The sequence below is a fragment of the Chionomys nivalis genome, chromosome 1 (assembly GCF_950005125.1).
Source record: "Chionomys nivalis chromosome 1, mChiNiv1.1, whole genome shotgun sequence".
Classification (NCBI taxonomy): Eukaryota; Metazoa; Chordata; class Mammalia; order Rodentia; family Cricetidae; genus Chionomys; species Chionomys nivalis.
The window spans coordinates 103,489,439-103,508,865 of record NC_080086.1 but is presented as its reverse complement, the minus strand read 5'-3'; the positions used below and the strand labels follow the sequence as shown (position 1 = coordinate 103,508,865).

General features: G+C 42.6%; 1 protein-coding gene across 1 annotated transcript in view; it reads right to left on the bottom strand.

Annotated features, from left to right (window-relative positions):
• The window catches only part of Ywhaq (tyrosine 3-monooxygenase/tryptophan 5-monooxygenase activation protein theta), a 28,543-nt gene extending 10,262 nt beyond the window's left edge, over positions 1 to 18,281 (bottom strand). The window contains exons 1-2 of the mRNA XM_057786514.1: positions 18,191 to 18,281; positions 17,460 to 17,794 (exon numbers count right to left, since the gene is read on the bottom strand). Coding sequence (XP_057642497.1) covers positions 17,460 to 17,753 — 294 coding nt within the window. The 5' untranslated portion in view covers positions 17,754 to 17,794; positions 18,191 to 18,281. The remainder of the gene's footprint in view (positions 1 to 17,459; positions 17,795 to 18,190) is intronic.
• Positions 18,282 to 19,427: the final 1,146 nt, after the last annotated feature.

The window sequence follows — 19,427 nt, the reverse complement described above, 5'->3', positions numbered from 1 at the left end:
ATCTACCAGACCAACCCTCCACTGCTAAGTCTATTTTAAAACATGGCTGCATTGTTTATTTACTTATTGATCTATCATTTAGTTAGAGACAGTGTTTCCTTATGTACTCTAGCCCTGTTCTAGTGCCCAAGGGATCATAGGTATTATGTCACCATATCTGACTTGGCTATGTCTTTTATATCCCTGGTTTCATATAACGGCATCTTCACTAAAACCAATGACCTGAACTTAAGTGTTGTTGCTGACTAAAAATAGTCAAAGTTGAACAATAGCTCATCTCTTCAGACTACCCATTTTACTTGATAGTAAGTAATTTGAAAATTAATTCTCATAAAAATATGTTAACACATAGTAGATGTTCTCTGGGAATAAAACCAATCAAAAGAAGTCAAAGCCTAGAATAGCATCATGCTAAGAGCTCAGAAAACTGACCAGTTCATCTGCCTCAGTTCAGTTAGAGAAGCTGAACAAAGACCAGAAGTTCAAGTTTGCATTCTCAAAAAAAAAAAAATTTAAAAAAACCCCATATACTATCTATTAACAAGCTATAAAAAGTGTTAACTATGATGCAAATTGGAAAGTCTGGAAAAATGCCCCTAACAAAATGCAACCACCACATGAGACAGCTTAATGGAAATAAACAGGAGGGAAAGCATTTAAAAATCTTAAAAAACTAAGAAATAAAAACCCTTAACATGGGGCTGTAGAGATGGCCCAATAGTTGAGAGCACTGTTGCTCTTGCAGAGAACCTGGGTTCAATTCCTAGCACCCAGATGGCGGTTCATAACCTTCCAATCCAGAGGATCTGATGCCCTTTTCCCACCTCTGTGGTACCAGCCATGCATATGGCACACACATATACATGCAGGCAACCCCCCTACCCACACACAGAGAAAATAAATCGTTTTTAGAAAAAGATTTATTTATTATGTATACAGTGTTGTCTGCAGGCCAGAAGAGGGCACCAGATCTCATCACAGATGGTTGTGAGCCACCATGTGGTTGCTGGGAATTGAACTCAGGACTTAAGAGCAGCCAGTGATCTTAACCTCTGAGCCATCTCTCTAGCTCCAGAAAATCTTTTTTTTTTTTTTTTTAAGTTTTTCGAGACAGGGTTTCTCCGTAGCTTTTTTGGTTCCTGCCCTGGAACTAGCTCTTGTAGACCAGGCTGGCCTCGAACTCACAGAGATCCGACTGCCTCTGCCTCCCGAGTGCTGGGATTAAAGGCATGCGCCACCACCGCCCGGCAGTTGTGCCCAGGTTTGATTTATCAGTTTAAGCTTATTATCACAGTATTAATTACTAAAGTATTTCTTTGTACTCTTAGAAGTATTTGGCTTTGTAAGAATACATGATTACCCTGTAGATGAGGCATCAACACTTTTAAGTATTCTGTCTTTGCAGGTGCTGGGGAGTACTGATGAAGGCTCCTTAACCATAAACACTGATGAAGGCTCCTTAACCATAGCACCTCAGCTCCCAAGGATTATTTCAGTATTTAAAACTTGCTTCATCACAGAAGTTGGAGAGAGGACTCCATGGCTAAGAGTACTTATTGCTCTTGCAGAGAACCCAGGTTTGGCTCCTAACACAGACATGGTTCCAGCACAACTATCTTACTCCAGGGAACCCAATGCCCTCATTAGACCTCCACAGATACCATACACAAACATGGGGGCAAAACACAATTTTTTTTAAATCTTTAAAAACTTAAAAGAATAAAAAACTTGCTTCATCAATTCACATTTATGCAAAAGACACTAAAACTTGATACATACCAAAAATTACATTTGACAGTATCTACTACTTAAGAGCCATTAAAAACATTTTTATCAAAGATATGTCAGGTGTACTGGCACCTATAGAGGCCAGAAGAGGGCGCCAGAACCCCTAAAGTAGGAACTATAGTTGGTTGTGATGCTTCTGGCATGGGTGCTGGGAAGCCAACTCCATATCCCAGCAAGAATGATTGTTCTTAAATGCTGAGTCATCTCTTCAGTCCCTTAAGAGCAGTTCTTCCCAACAGTAACTGTGACAGCCAACTGTATATACTAACATCTCTATGCCCCCCAAATGGACACAACTTTAAAGTGTCTACCAGAGCTTTCTTTCACTTTAAACTACAGTTCTTTCAAATAGTCCCCCTTTCAGCTAATAAGGCTTCCTTCACTATCTTAACATGTAATTGGCAGCTAATACAAAAACAGACAAAACAATACAAATTTCACTATCTGATCTTTCATACATCTAAACCATAAACAGTGTAACCAGATGTGCACTCCTAAGAATTACAAGGAAAGTAACTTTAACTACCAACTTTTCCAAGTGTCATGAATGACCTCTCTGGTCAAGTGGTAAAGCATGTACAACCCTCTTCATTTTTAAGTAACAGCTGCATATTATGTATTTTTTTGGTTACTAAAATATTCTAAATTCAATCAAAAATCAAATTTATGCCCTGGCAATGCTGAAGCATGCATGGGTAGCCCGCATACATGAAGGTTTTGTTCAACTTGTCCATATTGGGTTTCATGGTCTAAGTTGATGAGGATGACTGACCATATGTCTCTTCCTCAAGGGGACAACAGATCTCATTATAGATGATTCTGAGCCACCATATGATTGCTGGAAATTGAACTCAGAACCTTTGGAAGAGCAGCCAGCGCTCTTAATAGCTGAGTCACTGAGCCATCTAAGTATTTCAATGGAATGAATACTGAGCCAGTATCTCATCCTAGAGTTTCAAGCAGGCTCAAGTTCCAATAGTTTAATCATTTCTACAAAATACTTTTTAAAAATCTCTATTATATCTGTTAATTCTTAAGTATTAATTTAGAAGAGCTTCTAAATACAAATGTTTTCTTTGTATTTTTCCTTTATAAAATTCAGCACAGTGCCTAACAGGCATACATTTGTTTGTCAAATGAGTATCAGCCATGCCTTGGCAACAGGATGAAATGGAGTTAACAGAAACATAGTTTCACATGCGTTATGTCATTGGAAAGGTACAGTGCTTTTCTGGAACCTGTAAGGGAAAATGATAGTCACCCCATTCTGTTTTCTTCCTCCTCAGGAAATAATTTTTTTAAAAAAAGAAATCATCTCACAATGGCAGGTCCAATTCAAATCTAACATGTCTTCCTCTATTCTGGTTTTGCATATAAGCACCAATTCCTAGTGAATAATGGACAATATATGTGTACTTCAGATAAAATACAGAAGTGAAAAATAGTTCTCCCTACAATTCCTTAGACATCTAGGTCTTCATCAATTCCCCCAAGGCAACAATTACTACTAGTTTCTTTCATGTTTTTCCAGAGAGTCAATGCATTTAGAATCCACTTTTGTTTTTCTCTTCTACACGTTAGTACCTTTCATACATTATCCTACACCTCAGTCTCTCCATATAGGTAATCCCTCTGAGATAGCTTACTTGGGAGGCAGAGGCAGGAGATTTCTGTAAGTTCAAGTCAGCCTTGTCTACATAGCAAGTCCTAAGAAAGGACTACATAAAGGACTCTGATTCAAAAATAAACACAGAATTCTTAAACTATTAAAATTGGATAATGGATGCACACATATTAGCATATTATCTTTTATTTTGCATGAGCCTTTGTTCTTTTCCTGACATAAAATGTTTAGAATTTGAAAAGAAATGAAGCCAGGAGGAAAGAACAAAGTTAAGGAAGGAGTATGCATTAGTTACTTTTCACCTTTTTTTTATTTTATTTTTTATTTTATTTTATTTTATTTTATTTTTGGTTTTTCGAGACAGGGTTTCTCTGTGGTTTTGGAGCCTGTACTGGAACTAGCTCTTGTAGACCAGGCTGGTCTTGAACTCACAGAGATCCGTCTGCCTCTGCCTCCCGAGTGCTGGAATTAAAGGCGTGCGCCACCACCGCCCGGCTTCACCTTTTTTTTTTTTAGTTGGACAGGTGTTTATTATGCAGAGAGGAAAGGAGGGGATCCCTTTGCCTAGCTAGCTAAGCCTTTGCACCTTGGGTGGGGGTGAGAAGGTGGTGAGCACAATTCCAGCTCCAGCAGCAAGAAAGGTAAAGTGTTCCCTACTGCAGGCCCCAGAGGTCACCTCTCCAGCCAGTGCCTTCTGCAGCTCAGAAATCAACAGACTCGACCACCACAAACAACCTCTGTACAGACAATCACCAGCAGCAATGTGACCAAAGACCACAGACAGGCAGGCACTTGAAAGCAACATTTGTGTCATGATGCATTCGGAAGCCACAGACTGTGCTGACCAGCTCTGAGATGGTGCTGGCTGCCTGCTCATTATTCTCAAGGTCCCCAGATGATGCAAGCACCAGGTAGTCAAACCAATCTGAGCCGGGTGGTGGTGGCGCACGCCTTTAATCCCAGCACTTGGGAGGCAGAGGCAGGCGGATCTCTGTGAGTTCGAGGCCAGCCTGGTCTACAAGAGCTAGTTCCAGGACAGGAACCAAAAGCTACGGAGAAACCCTGTCTTGAAAAATCAAAAACCAAAAAAAACCAAAAAAAAAACCCCACTAATCTGAGATTTGCTCCAGCCCAAGTCAGTACAGAAGTCATCCAGCCTCAGCTACTTTTCTAGTTCTGTGATGAGACACTATAACCAAGGCAACTTATAAATCCCTCAAATCACAACAGGGTACTTGCTTCAGCAGCACATACACTAAAACTAGAAAAGGGATGGGAGAACAATGCAACTATGATACCTATTGCCTAACTGATTGCCAGAGTTCATTCAGCAGGTCTGGCTGGTATCCCCATCTTGGGAACCCTGCTGAGGTTGCACACTCAGAGATCGAGGACAGACATTTGTATCACAGGTTACAGTAACTGTTAACTCCAGTACTAGTTCCTCTAAACAAACTCTTAAGAAAAGGAAACTTGGAGGTTGGGGAGACAAAACTCTTTAGAATAAAAAAACCAAAAACTTTAAAGTTAGATAGAGATAGAAGAAAATTAGCAAGGCAGAAAGCATATTGAAAAAACTACTCAGAACACAGTATTTCTTCAGTATTCCAACAAAGACCACCAAAGACTAGCTCTGACTGTTGAAGCAACATTCAGCTTCATGGATTAAACAACTACCAGATTTTGGACCTTTCTAGTAGAAGACAGCCATTGCTGGAGTACCCAGACCACATCTGGTAAGTCAGTGTAATAAATCTCCTTTAATATAAGTTAATTCTATCAGTTGTTTTTTTAGAGAACCCGGACTAATGCACCAAAATACAGGTGTTCCCTTGCGATAATTGATGGACATGACTGATTAGTGCCCATTCCCCGCCTAATTACTTTTACAGTTCTGTACTTCGGTCCCTTTATCTACAAAACAGTTACTGACAATCTACCTCACAAATGTTGGTAAAGATTAAATGAGTTAATAAAACACTATCTGGTACTCAGTCTTTAATGCACCGACAATCCTATCCAAAAGGCTAATTGTCTCCTAGTTAAGGCATCTACATCAGCCACTGGGACTTTCAATTCTAATTTTATTGTTTTGAGACAGACTAACAAGTGTTCTCAAACTGATTATGTAGCCAGGAATGACTCTGAAAATCTGGCACTCCTGTTTCTACCTATCAAGCACTGAGACTAGAGGTGTGAGCCACCACAGCTGGTTTACATGATGCCAGGGACCAAATCCTAGGCTGCGCACATGTTAGATGAGCACTCTATCAACTGAGCTACAGCTATAATACATTTCCTAAAATTCCACTTTCCAAATTTCATCTACCACTTCCTCCTATTTCTGATTGGAGAGCACTCAGCTGACTTAACCAAAAGGCTAGTTCCTTTGGTTTTTATCCCCTGCCTTTCGCTGAAGCCCCAGAAGTAATTTTCTCCAGAAAGTGAAGACTGCACTTAGAAACCTCAGACAAGGAAGCATAAGTAGATCATGGTAACACCTATTTTCTCTCTCTTAGCTATACATCAAACTGGAAGATTTAATTTGTCTAGATTTTATTTATGTATGCATGTAAAATAGGGATATGTGTATACATACAGTAAATTCTTAAGAACCTAAGACTTGCTGGGTGGTGCTGGTATACCCTTTAATCACAGCACTCAGGAGGCAGAGGCAGGAGGATGTTTGAGTCCAAGGACAGCCCGGTCTACAGAGTTAGTTCCAGGACAGTCAGGGATATACAGAGAAACCCTGTCTCAAAAAACAAATAACAATTACAAAAAGAATCTAAGACTTAAATACAACTAAGCAAATAAATTAAACAGAATAACAATATAGATGAGTCTTTCAGAACAGTATGAATCATGGAGAGAGGACAGGGACAGAAACTAAAGGAAGAAGCCCCAATGGTCCAGAGTGAAGCATAATCACTGTACAAAACAAATCCGTTCTAGCTGTGAAGATGATGGCCTTAAAAACATTGTAGAAGCCACCCAGTTCCCTTTGTTCTAATGCCAGTTACTAAACAACTTCCTCATTATAACTGGACCCAGCAAGTTATCTGCCTCCTCACTGAGAATACACTGGCCATGTCAGCCAGCAACAACATTTCTGGCTAGTACTCCATGTAAATGAGTAGAACACTTCCTTAGTCATGAGCACCTGACTGGTGATCTATGCTTGAAAGATGTCTCCTCCTAGAGTTGCCTGCGCTTCTAAGGCTAAAGGCAACATCACATGCTGCATTAAACGGATCCCTCCAATTTCATCCACGGGAAAACACTCCCCACCCCAACCTTCAGTGTATCCGTCTGTAGTGCATGATCACACGGGTTGAGTACCCCGACACAAGCTTCTACAAGATTTAATACGTCATAATGAGAAATAAATATATTTCCAGACATATATCTATAATTATAATACTTATTTCTACTAAGCACCTACCCAACCTCCTTGGCATCCAGGCTTACCACACCACTTTCCATTAGTGTGAACTCGTGTAATTCACCCCTCTAGCAAAGCCTTATCCTAAGGTTAAAAGGATCAATACCTGAAAATGTGTTTATTAAAATTCACAAAGGTCTAAAACATTTGTTAATGCCTCTCTGGGGACAAGGGGATTGATATCAGTTTGTATAGGGATTGAATTCTAACACTAACACCTAACAGCAGCTAGAATGGTTGCTAAATGAGTGCTGTGAATGAATGAGAGCTGCAGTCACAATGTCAGAGACTTAACCACCACAGCTACAGTGAAAATAACAATAAACCAGCAGCCCACGCAGTCAACTGGCTACTTTTTATGATCAAAAGAGTTAAAATCCAAAAGACCAACAGACAAAAGGGGGGGGGGGGAATAACAGCATATAAAAACAGAAAAAAAAATGTCCTTTCCAGAAAGATCTCAATTTCAAATCTCTAAATCCTTTTTCCTGGTCCATAAAACCTCCAGCCACCACCAGGCAAAGTTAGACTAGGATTAGTATCAGGATCTGCTTTGGCACAGAGATGCCTCATAGAGAATAGGATTACTTTTCTATGAACATAGTGTACTCCCCTCCACACACCCACACACTCCCACACCCAAGATGCTCAAGTGCAAAAAGATTCACCCAGTCTCTGTTTCAATGACCAAGTGGTATGACTACAGCAGTGCTGAAGATGCATGACAGGGTGTGGTCTCTGACAAGGAGGCAATGAAACAACGATGTGCAAACTGCAGTATGCTCTTGTCTCTTCAAAGCAGCTGCACCAATTCTAGATACTATCAGAAAACAATTCCTGTCTGACTTCTGTTGTACTCTCATGCTGACAGCTGAGGACCTAGTAACTGTAACTGCCATGTAAAATGTTACACTGTCTCAAGATTTCAAAGATATACAGGAATAATATCCTCTGTATTTGTCAACATGTAAAATGTTGGCTATTGTAAGGCCAACATTTTTGGTTTGTAATGGAAAACAAACACATACCAGCACCTATACTTTCCCTTTCCCTTCCAGCAGCAGAATTTCAAGGGAAAGGATGCATGGTGATACATGATGGTAAGCTAAAAGTTTTCCTAAAGGAGGCAGGGGAAGATCTTAGTTTAGTCCTAAATAATCAAAGTGGATGGATACTCTGATACCTAATACAAAGGAAGTTCAATAACAAATAGGTCAAAATCGCTTGGTTAGATTAGTAAATATAGGTCAAGTCCATGTTCTGCTATACTCTAGAAGACTACTACAGACAGGAAAGGACTTGTACTAGTAAGGACGCCAAGTACTTTCATTTAGCTTGTCTTCTGTTATGTCTAAGATGAATCAAAGCACTGTGAGGTATAATCTGCACTACGTTATAAATGTTATCTATGGCTATCCATTATCTGTGTAGCTATATTACATGTACTCCTTAAAGCCATATCTATCGGCTCTATCTCAGGGCACCCAATGAAAAGGCACATTAGCTGCTGAGAACTAGTAAACTATAAGGCGCACAACCCACACTGAAAACCAATGTCACCCTACAGAAGTTCCTTCCTTCCTGCCTTTCCGTGTTTATCCCAGTCTCTAACATCACTACTCTCATTTCCCAACAGCTCTGCTTGTTTTAGGATTTAGGTAGAATTACATGCTATATTTCTTTTCACGAAAATTTTCACTTGGCAATTTTTCAAATAGTCTACTTTTTATTGCAAGAAGTATTCTATGACTAATATGCTGCTGTTTATTATCCATTTTTCCTAATGGATTGTTTACAGTTTTCTACTCTTAGAGTAAATTTGTGCGCTCTCTCTCATACATATAAGCTTTCTTTTGTTTTTCAATCTCTCTGTCATAGCCCTGGCTGTCCTAGGACTCACTCTGTATACCAGACTGGTCTCGAACTCACAGAGATCTGCCCACCTCTGTCTCCCGAATTCTGGAACCAAACAAAGGCATGCGCCGCCACTACCACCCTGATTTTTTAAAGATTTTTGTAAGTTTGTGCCATTGACTTTATGAACATCACGAAGGTGCTAAGGAAGTACAAGATGTAAAGAGAAGAAAACTCATTTCATTCACTGCCATTTTTATTCTAGTCTATAGGTTGGTTAAATTATTTTTTGAAAGTGTTTACATATACAATATTTTTTTTTAAAAAGGCAAAATGGTAAATCACACTTAGAGTGAGCTGCATTAAAGAGTATACTGAGTGCCAGGCAGTGGAGGCATACACCTTTAATCCCAGCACTCAAGAGGCAGAGACGGGGGAATCTCTGTGAGTTTGAGGCCAGCCTGGTCTACAAGAGCTAGTTCCAGGACAGCCAGGGCTATTACACAGAGAAACCCTATCTCAAAGTCCCTACCCTCACCCCCATAAGAGTATCACTGAAATAATGCAATGAAAACGGACATTAGCTTTTTGGTTTTGGCAGAATTCTTGATTTTATTCTCCTAAATGTTTTCAATTGTTCTACAATAAAAAAAGGTGTGAGTAGGAGGCTGAGGTAGGATGACCATCTAGTATACATAAAACCCTGGGTTTGATTCCCAGCACCATATAAAAGTGGGTATGGCTCCATGTCTGCAATTCTAGCAGTCCAGAGTTGAAGGCCAAAGGATTATAAACTGAAGGTCACTCCTTTAAAAAAGGTAGATTCATATTACTCCCCCCACTCCCAGATGTAGCATTTTTTCCAAAGGGAAGTAGTAGTACAGAATGTACTCAGTGGTAGAACACTTGACTGGCAAGCACTACAAAACATCAGTTAACAAAGAATAAACAAAAAGGAATTGTGCCCATATGCCCAGTGAAGAGCAGCATATGGGCTAGTTTTGGGATAGGGATGCTCAGTTAGTAGAGTGCTTGCCTCAAGTGCATTAAGTCCTAGGTTCATCCCCACATCTTCTGCTGGTACATGCCTGTGCCTGTAACCCCAATACTTGGAAGGTGGGAGCAGAAGTTCAAGGTCATTCTCAGCTACACAAGTTTGAGGCCAGCTTAGCTATTTGAAAACCCTCTCTCAAATATAAAAGTTCTCTCTCTTTTTTTGTTTTTTGAGACAGGGTTTCGCTGTAGCTTTGGGGCCTAACCTGGAACTCTCTTTGTATACCAAGCTGGTCTCAAACTTGGAGATCCGCCTGCCTCCCACTCCGCAGTGTTGGGATTAAAGGTGTGCGCTACCACCACCCGGCTATAAAAGCTCTCTCACTACCATGTAGCTCTGATGCCACAACATTCTCAATCCGTTTTATTAATTAAAGGAAGCGGCCGGATATGACAAGCATATTAGTTGTCATATATTATAAAGGGCTAACCAGTGAAAACTTTACTTTAAAAGACTTACTCCTATAGGTGGAGTTTTTTTGTTAGAACCACGATCCAGCTCTGTTCCACCAGTTGATTCCCAAATAACCAGAGACTATTTATTAATTATATTAATAATTTGTTTGGCCAAAAGTTTAGGCTTGTTATGAGCTAACTCTTACAATTTAAACTAACCCATTTATATTAATGTACATTCTGCCGTGTGCCTTAACTTTCATCTTGCACCTCCTTTTTCCTCTCCTTGTCTGGCTGGGGACTCCTCTCACTCAGCCCGCCTTCTTACCAGTGTCCTTCATCTGGTTCTCCTGTCTAACCTTATCCTGTCCAGGTATTGGCCAGTCAGCTTCCTTATTAAACCAATCATAGTGACATATTTCACAAAGTGTAAAGGAATATCCCATATACCCCAGCCAGGCTGTGATGGCACAAGCCTTTAATCCCAGCACTCAGGAGGCAGAGGCAGTTGGATCTGAGTTTGAGGCCAGCCAGATCTACATAATGTGTTCTGGCTATACAGAGAAACCCTGTCTGGAAAAAGAAAGAAAGAGAGAGAGAAAGAGAGAGAGAGACAGACAGACAGACAGACAGACAGACCGAGACCTTGCCCCAATACATGATTATACTTTAAAAAGTAGGTATTACCATTAACCTGAAAGTGGCACAAGATGCAATAATGCAGGTTCTCCATCAGACTGTCTCAGCCATCTGTTTAAATGAGTTCTAAACTCTTTATTATCAGAACGTGGTGACTATACTCCTCTGCTCCTACCAGCACTTTCCCCCAGTCTATGGCACTCTGGCACTCTCCATTGCTCCAGAGTGGCCATTCTGACTGTATATACAAGTTTACTGAGATGTAGAGAGTTTGGGACTAGGCAAGTCTGAGTGGCTTCCTTAAACTAGCTGTGTGTTTTTATTTTTTAGTTAATTAGAATAAAGTGATTTCATTAAATAATAAAGCAAAACACTTCTCTGTACTAAGAGGAAATGACCATTCTCAGCCTTTGCTGACAATGTAAACTCATGTCTGCCCAAAGAGATGATTTACAAGTTTCATTTCTAGGACACTGTAAGTAAATCACAGCATAAAGCACACAAAAGATATGTTCTTCTCCATGTTGTTTATAATAGAGAAAAACTGTTTAAAACCTAAACATTAAATGGAACATTAGTAAATTATGGAACATCTAAAGACACAGGGTTTAAACGACCATGGACCGCATACTCTGTGAGCAACATTTTTCACAAAGGTGATGGGGACCCTGCAGCATGCACACTTCTGTCTTCCCGCTAAGACTGAAGTGAAGAGCTTCTGCCTCTGTGACAAGCTTATTAAAAAGCAGACCGCAGGACTTCAATCAAAATGGCTTTTGAAAGGATCTGATAAGTAAGTTTCTTATGGTAATTGCCAGCAGTTGTGTATTTTATTATATTTATCCTCTATCCACAATATAGCACACACATGCACGCACACACACAGGGGTGAGGGCTAAGGGGGGATGGCACGCTCTTTCTCTCACTTCCAAGTTTTGACAACCAAAAAATGTCTCCAGATGTTGCCAAAAGTCCCCACATGTAAAAATATGGGCACGGAGAGGATAAACACCCTGGTTGAGAAATACTAATCTCATTTACACTAACAACATTCCATTCCATTTTACTTTCTTTTCCCATTGCTGCGACAGAACTCAGGGCCCTCCCTGTACATGCTAAGCAAGCACATACAGTGATATATCTAGTCCTCACCAGTCACTCTTCAGTAAAAACCAAAACCTACAAAACTCTCAACATTATTAACTTACATAACTCAAGAACATGTTTCATATCATGTGGAGGCACACAGCTTGGGTTCAGGTTTTTGGTCTACCCTTTACTCACTTTGTGATCTTGACCAAGTTGCTAATTTCCTTATGCTTCAGTTTTCAACTTTGAAGTATTCACTAGCAGCTTAACTTATAGACCAACTGTTAGCAGTAAAGAGTGAGAGTGGTTGCCTAGCATTCAGGAGACCCTAGGTCCAATCCTCAGTATTTAGGAGACACACAGACACACACACAAGATACTTAAATTGGACAAGATCAGAAAATATAAAAAAAGAATTTCTGGGAAGTACAAAATACATTTGAGAGGTAGTGGCAGCACCATCAACAGTTCAAGAACAACCTCAGGGGCTGGAGAGATGGCTCAGAGGTTAAGAGCACTGACTGCTCTTCCTGAGGTCCTGAGTTCAATTCCCAGCAACCACATGGTGGCTCACAACCATCTGTAATGAGATCTGGTGCCCTCTTCTGGCCTGCAGGCATACATGGAGACTGAACACTGTGTACATAATAAATAAATAAATCTTTAAAAAAAAAAAAAAAAAAAAAAGAACAACCTCAGCTACACTATCTCCCCCTTCTACCTCCACACCCCAAAGGTCCACTAATGTAGCTATTTCACCCACAAACCTCTAACAGAGGACACCATCCCCAACTTACAGATCAAGAAGCACTGCTAAGTCAGTGCTCACCAAACAAGGCAACCAAGGAACAGTGATTTAAAAACTGCCAATTCCAAACTGGGCAATGGTTGTGCACACCTTTAATCCCAGCACTCAAGAGGCAGATCTCTGAATCTGAGGTCAGTTTGGTCTATACAGTAAGTTCCAGAGCAGCCAGAGCTATGCAGAGAAACTGTATCAAAGGGGGGGGGGGGGGTTTGCCACCTTCCATTCCAGAGCCCATACTTTTCCTATTATACACAGAAAACTGCATTAAGATTAAGATATGTAATTGCTAATGATCAAGAATCAAAATAATGACCAGCAGCATGAGCTATATTTTCATTAGAAGAGGTTAATTCAGAACATAACTAAACTTAAGATTATAACTGAAATAAGGTTTATAGCTACTACAAGATCAGTTTTCCACTGTCTATATTTTTATTTTATGAGATTTTTTTGCCCTCATTTGAAACAGTAGAGGTTTAGTTACACAGCTTGATTGAGATCCTCCTGCCTCTGCCTCCTGAATACTAGGACTAAGTGTATTCACTTCCCAATCAATGTACATGATTTTTTTCTTTCTTTCTTCTTCTTTTTTTAAAGAACAGGGTTTCTCCGTGTGGTCCTGGCTGTCCTGGAACTTGCTCTATAGACACGCTGCCTCCGAGGGCTGGGACTAAAGGTGTGTGCCACATGATTCTTTCTTTTTTTTAGACTGGTTCTTGCTGCTCCGCAAGCTGGCTTCACTCTCAAACCTGCTCCAACCTCCCAAATGGCTCAGATTATAGGCACATTATCCTTGTACTTGCCTCTGGCTCTTGTTTTTGTTTTGTTTTTATTCCTTTTTGAGACAGGGTGTCACAAAAGTCAGGCAGGCCTCAAACTCACAATATAGAGGTTGATTCTGACCTCTGCTCCTTCTACCTACCAGCCTAGCTGACTCATATTTCATATTTTTCAAAAGATCAGAGTACTGACAGTAGGACTTCAAACTGTACCTGCACTGTGCTGCAACTGGTCTACTCAAAGACTAGAAGAGAGGGTACTACAGCTCTAAAGACAAAGACTAGAAGAGAGGGTACTAAAGACAAAGACTAACCTGCATACCTCAGGTGGCTGTCTCTTAGTTGAAGGCTTGTAAATGATAAATTTTGTTCCTAGTCTCAGAGGGGACACTTTATGAAACCATCTGATTTCTTTGGTCTGCTCCTACTTCATATCAAGTTCTGAACTGCTCCCAAAGTCTTATTTAACCTATTTAACCACTGCTTGACTTTTCACTTACATTTCGCTCCTACCAGCATTCAGGTCATTAATAACTTTTAGACCACTTCTTCAAAGACATTACACTAGTCACTAGATTTCCACTATTTTACTCATCTTTGATGACATGTGCTACAATTTGAAAATTATTTTAGCTGTTGTCTTTAGTTACTTTACTGTAATAAGACACCATGACCAAGACAACTTATAAAAGAAAGTGTTTATTTGAGGCTAACAGTTTCTGAGAGTTACAGTAAGCCATCATGGTGGAGAGCGCACACAGCAGGAAGGCATGATGCTGGAATAGTGGCTGAGTGCTTACATCTTGATCCACAAGTACTAGACAGAAAGAGCTGACTGGAACTGACAGTCCCAGAGGCACACCTAATCCTTTCCAAACAGTTCCAACTGGGGACCAAGCGTTCAAATGCATGAGACTGTGGGGGCCATTCTCATTCAAACCACCAGAGGTGGGAGTTAAAGCAGAAGTGGAAGGACAAGAATCAACTATGGATAGGCCACAATTATTAGAACTGAAAGACACTTTAAAAATTTAGACCAACCATCTCCTCTGCATGGATTACACTGACAAGTGACCTGGCAAAACCTTTGACTTTAAAACTGCCATTAGGAGTCTGGTTTGAACCATTTTGGTCTGCTTCTCTTTACAGTATTTATTGGGACTTTAATCTTTTTACATGGAATGATGTCACAGTTTAGGAACCTTGAGAACAATGACTACCAAAGGCTGTTCATCTACATTCTGGATAAACAGTCAAAATTATCCACCCCCAATCTATTCGGAAAGGGAGTCAATGCTATTTTGAATCAAAACCCAAGCTGATTCTTAAACCAAATGAATCTCAAGTTTTCCCTCTGTATCAATTTCTCCTTCCTAGTCCTCAATACACACTGTGTTCATGTTTAGTTTACTATTTTCATGTTCAGAAACTAGGTTTTCCTCTTCCTCTTCTTCACTGACTCCTTACTAAATTACTAATTACAAATAAAAACGTTTAGATCTATGACTATAATTATGAATCTATCATTCATCAGATTCTTGTTGACTAGTTTATCACTTTCTGTGTGTTCAGATTATAATATTTATTGTACTATAAAACACCATTATAAATATCTACAGTGGCTGGAGACACAGTTCATGGTGGCAGAGCACTTGCCTAACATTTGCAAGGCTGTGAGTTCAATCCCCAGTACCATAAAAAGAAAACCCAAAACCTCCATCTAGGTTCTCCCTTTGACCTGCCCTTACCAACTATGGTTCCTACCAACAGATGAACCTCTAGTCACACAGAAAGCCTCCTGTCCGCCCCATGCCCCATTGTCCTGGAAGAATGACAACCCGCTTCCAACACTGTCCATTCACCCTCACATCTACTGTCTCTCTCTGTGAGTCTGTTTCCTTCGAACTACACTACCTTTTGTTCATAAGCACCTTATAGAAATTGACTTATATGATCTATATTTCCCAAAATTATAAATTACTGCAGGGCAAATAAATAAATAAAATCAATGGTTCTCAGCTTTGTTCTTCCCTGCATTATTTCTTAACCTTTCACTGTACAGCAAGCTCTCCAGTACATTTGCCACCTGAAGACATGTTTCCCCAGGATCCTCTTTTCAAAGTTGGTCAACAAGGCAAAATTCAGCTAAAGACACTATATTAATTTTAGTTTGTGCATTGCTGTCTCAGATTAGTCTAACCTTCCTCTGTCTCATGCAAGAAAAAGTGCTGTCCTAATTTCAAGAATTCTCTCTTCCTAAAGGATACGCATGAGAGGGTTATGGTAAGTGTCTGGCCACTCTTTCAAACCACACCATCGAAAACAGGAAAACTCCCACATTCATGCTACCTTAAAAACCCAAGGTTTCTGGGGTTGGAGAAATGGCTCAGTGGCTAAGAGCACTTGCTGTTCTTCAAGACGACCTCAGTCAAGTTCCTGGCACCCAAGCAGTGGCTAAAAACTAACTCCAGTTTCAGAGGATAAGACCCCTGGCCATTTCCCTCAGGCCGCTGGACAAAGCATCCTCATGGGTGGTACGCATGCATACATGCAGGCAAAACACAAACACACACACAATCTTAAAATAGAATTATAAGAGCTGCAAGATAGAATACATTTTCCCTTGGTTCGGAATTAAACTGCTAGAGAACATGAAAAAACCTGGCAATTCTGAACTGCATGGGTAAATAAACCACAAAGTGGTAGGTAACAACAGCCATCAATACATGCTATTAATGTCTGCCATTTTTATCCAAGTTGGCAGCTCTCTTGAATATAAAAAACAAACAAACAAACAAACAAGCAACTCAGCCCGGGAGTTGGTCCTCCCTCTATGTGAACAGGGACTTAAGAGCACTTACATGTTAATACAACAAAACCTGGCCTGTCTTCATAAAGCGGCAGGGCTTTCGGCATTGTACCATGAACTGCCCCTACCATCTGCACCTATCTATCATGATTTCATTCAGATAATCTCTCGGAAATAGAAGTTCTAGATTCCAGGGGTTTGATGTGATGAAGGAAAGGCTGGGAGGAAAGGGTAATTTTTTTCTTCTCTTAAGAAAAATCACCAACCTTGCATGCTTGCCTTTCAAAGGCACCTGAACACAGTATTGATGGAGCGGTCGGGGCGCCTCTTCTAACGGTGGCATGTGGAGGGCTACTGCACTGATCACTACTGCATGTGAACGAGCACACGTCTCACAGAAATAACTGCAGCATGAAACTAGCTGACACCCCACGATACACTACAACTTCCATGTGAGAAACTTACTTCATTGATTAAAGGGTCTGTGCAATGACCAAGCTTTGCAAACCCCTGCTCCTTCTAATAAGGACCTCACAACAGCTAAGGACCGGATAGTTCAAAACCTGGAAGGCTTTCCTTGCCAATCCCATCAGAAATGATTTCATCTCTACACACCCAGGCTAAGTGAGGCAACAAAGAGGGAAAAACGCTACTAAATAATGAAACTGACCAGGACATTGTGTTCTTTTAGATTTGTCTGTAGCCTTTTCATTTAGTGAACTGCTGCCTACACACACACACACACCTTTAGCAGGGAACGTCTCAACATATTCTCACCTGAAAAGATGAAGCTATATTTAGTTTCCCATTCCTAAATCCGGGGGAGGGGGGAATATACTAGCATCTCTATGTTAAAAGTCCCCGTGCCTTCCCCCTATGTGAAGCCCCCAAAGTGACCTGTCTCCTGGCACAAGGCTAAATAGATCTCTTCCAGTTTTGTGCAAGTCCTATACGGATGTTCCCAAGTTTCTGTAACCCAGAGCCTGGGAGATTTGCTCACCCTTGGGGAAGCTCGGAGACAAGGGACGAAGGCAGCCCAGGGGTTCATTCCACCAACTCGCCACCCCACCACCGGCAGCTCGCCATCAAGAACCCCACACAAAAGGGTCTCGGCTCCGGCCGCCCTACTCTCCCCCCACCCCCCACCCCGCGGCCGCAGCCGACCCACGACTCACCAGGACCGTGGTGCAGATGGACCTCAGCTCCGACTCCACTTTCTCCCGATAGTCCTTGATCAGCTGCAACTTCTTGTCGGAGGTGTCGGTCTTCTGCTCGATGCTCGAAATGACCCTCCAGGCGGACCGGCGGCCCCCGACCACGTTCTTGTAGGCCACCGACAGCAGGTTGCGCTCCTCGTTGGACAGCTCGGCGCCCTGCTCCGTCACGGCTTTCATGCAGGTGGCCATGTCGTCGTAGCGCTCGGCCTGCTCGGCCAGCTTGGCCTTCTGGATCAGCTCGGTCTTCTCCATGGCGAAGCGAGGGCGAGAGCCGAGCCGGATCCGGAGTCCTCCTGAGAGAGCCGCCAGGGGCGGGGCGGAGCGGGGCGGCGCCGGAGAGGACCAAAAAAAAAAAAAAAAAAAAAAAAAAAGAGCGAGGGGGGGAGAGCACGTCAGACAATGCGGCCGGACGCCCGCTTTGTCTCGGCGCACGAGGCCGCGTCCTCGAGCCTCCCGCGGGGCCACCGCCTTCCGCGCGCGCCGTCCAGCCCGCCCGCCGCGCCTCCCTGAGGCCGGAGCGCGGGCCCCTCCTGGCCCAAGATGGAAGCGGCCGTTGGCGCCGCACCTTTCCGCCCCGGCCCGTCCCTCGGGCGCGCGGTGGCTTAGCAGCCCCGATGACCGTACCCCGCCACCCCGGCCCCGATCCCTTGCGGCGGCGGCGGCGGCCCCTCGGCGGCGCCCGTACTCACCTTCTAGTCTCCGCGGCCGCGACGCGAGTCCCACCACTTTGATCTGCTTTGGGCTTTAGCCGAGGACCCTCCCGTCTCAGCCTAGCGCGGAGCCGACGAGCACGCCGCCGGCCAATAGCGTTTCGCGCTTCCCCGGGGAGTCCCGCCTCCAGTCCCTTGGCTGACCAATGAGAAGCGAGCGCGCGGAAGGGGGCGCAGGGGGGGCGGGGCGGGAAGCAAAGCGGAGGCTCTGAGGGTGGGTCGGCTCGGGTAGGTTCGGTTGGCCCGCAGGCTGCGGCTTCGGCCACGGGGTTTCCTCCAATTAGATCCAGGGTGAATGGACGTCACTGTTGCCATGGCGATGCCTTTACCAACTCCCCTCATCCTCCCCGCCAGCCCGGCACTCCTGGGTGCGGCACGGGACCCGGAGGTGCGCTCGACCTCCCCGGCTGCGGCCGCGTGTCCTGCTGCAGCGACCACTGCAGATGGGGCGTTGCCGCTCGCTGGCTACGGCGGCTTGCGGCTGGACTTCACAGGGTGACATAATTGGCCGTTTGGTTGCACAAGCGCCTTTCTTTCTTCCACCTTCCTATTCTTGACAAAGGTTTGGAACCCCAGACGCTAACATGCAGCCTTTATGACTTTCCTATTCCGACTCCAAATTAGATATAACCCCATCCCCATTAGAAAATGTTTGGTTCCCAGAGAAAGTGGCTTAATACGAGTTTTTCTCGCAGGCACCCTAAAGCCTGGAATTCCCTTGTGGAAAGGTAGATGTAGGAGATCCGGGCAGGTCCGCGTGGCAGAATCAGTTACGCTTTTTTTTAAAAAAAAAAATGGAAAATGACATTAAGCACGATTTGGAGAAACTCAGCTATGACTACCTGCTTCCCGAAGCATTTTAAAAGAAAAAAACCAAAAAAAAAAAAACCTTTCCTACTTCTCCAGGTTACTGTCTAAATACACACACACACACACACACACACACAAGCAAGTGTACAAGGTTTCGATTTTTGGGTGTAGTGGGTTTTTTTTTCCATGCTTTTTTTTTTTTCGAAGATTCTTATAAAGCCAAAATTCTCCCCTTGTGTTGACTTCCGATTTTCTCCGCATGATAAACACCCTTCTGAAATGAGAACATTTGCCCCGGATGCTATGTATTCAAGATCACGACTAACATTTCTTTTAAAATCGCTCTTTTCTCTCCTGCCTTCAATCACAAACACGCCCCAACTCCAAGTGAGGTGGCTGTCCTGCC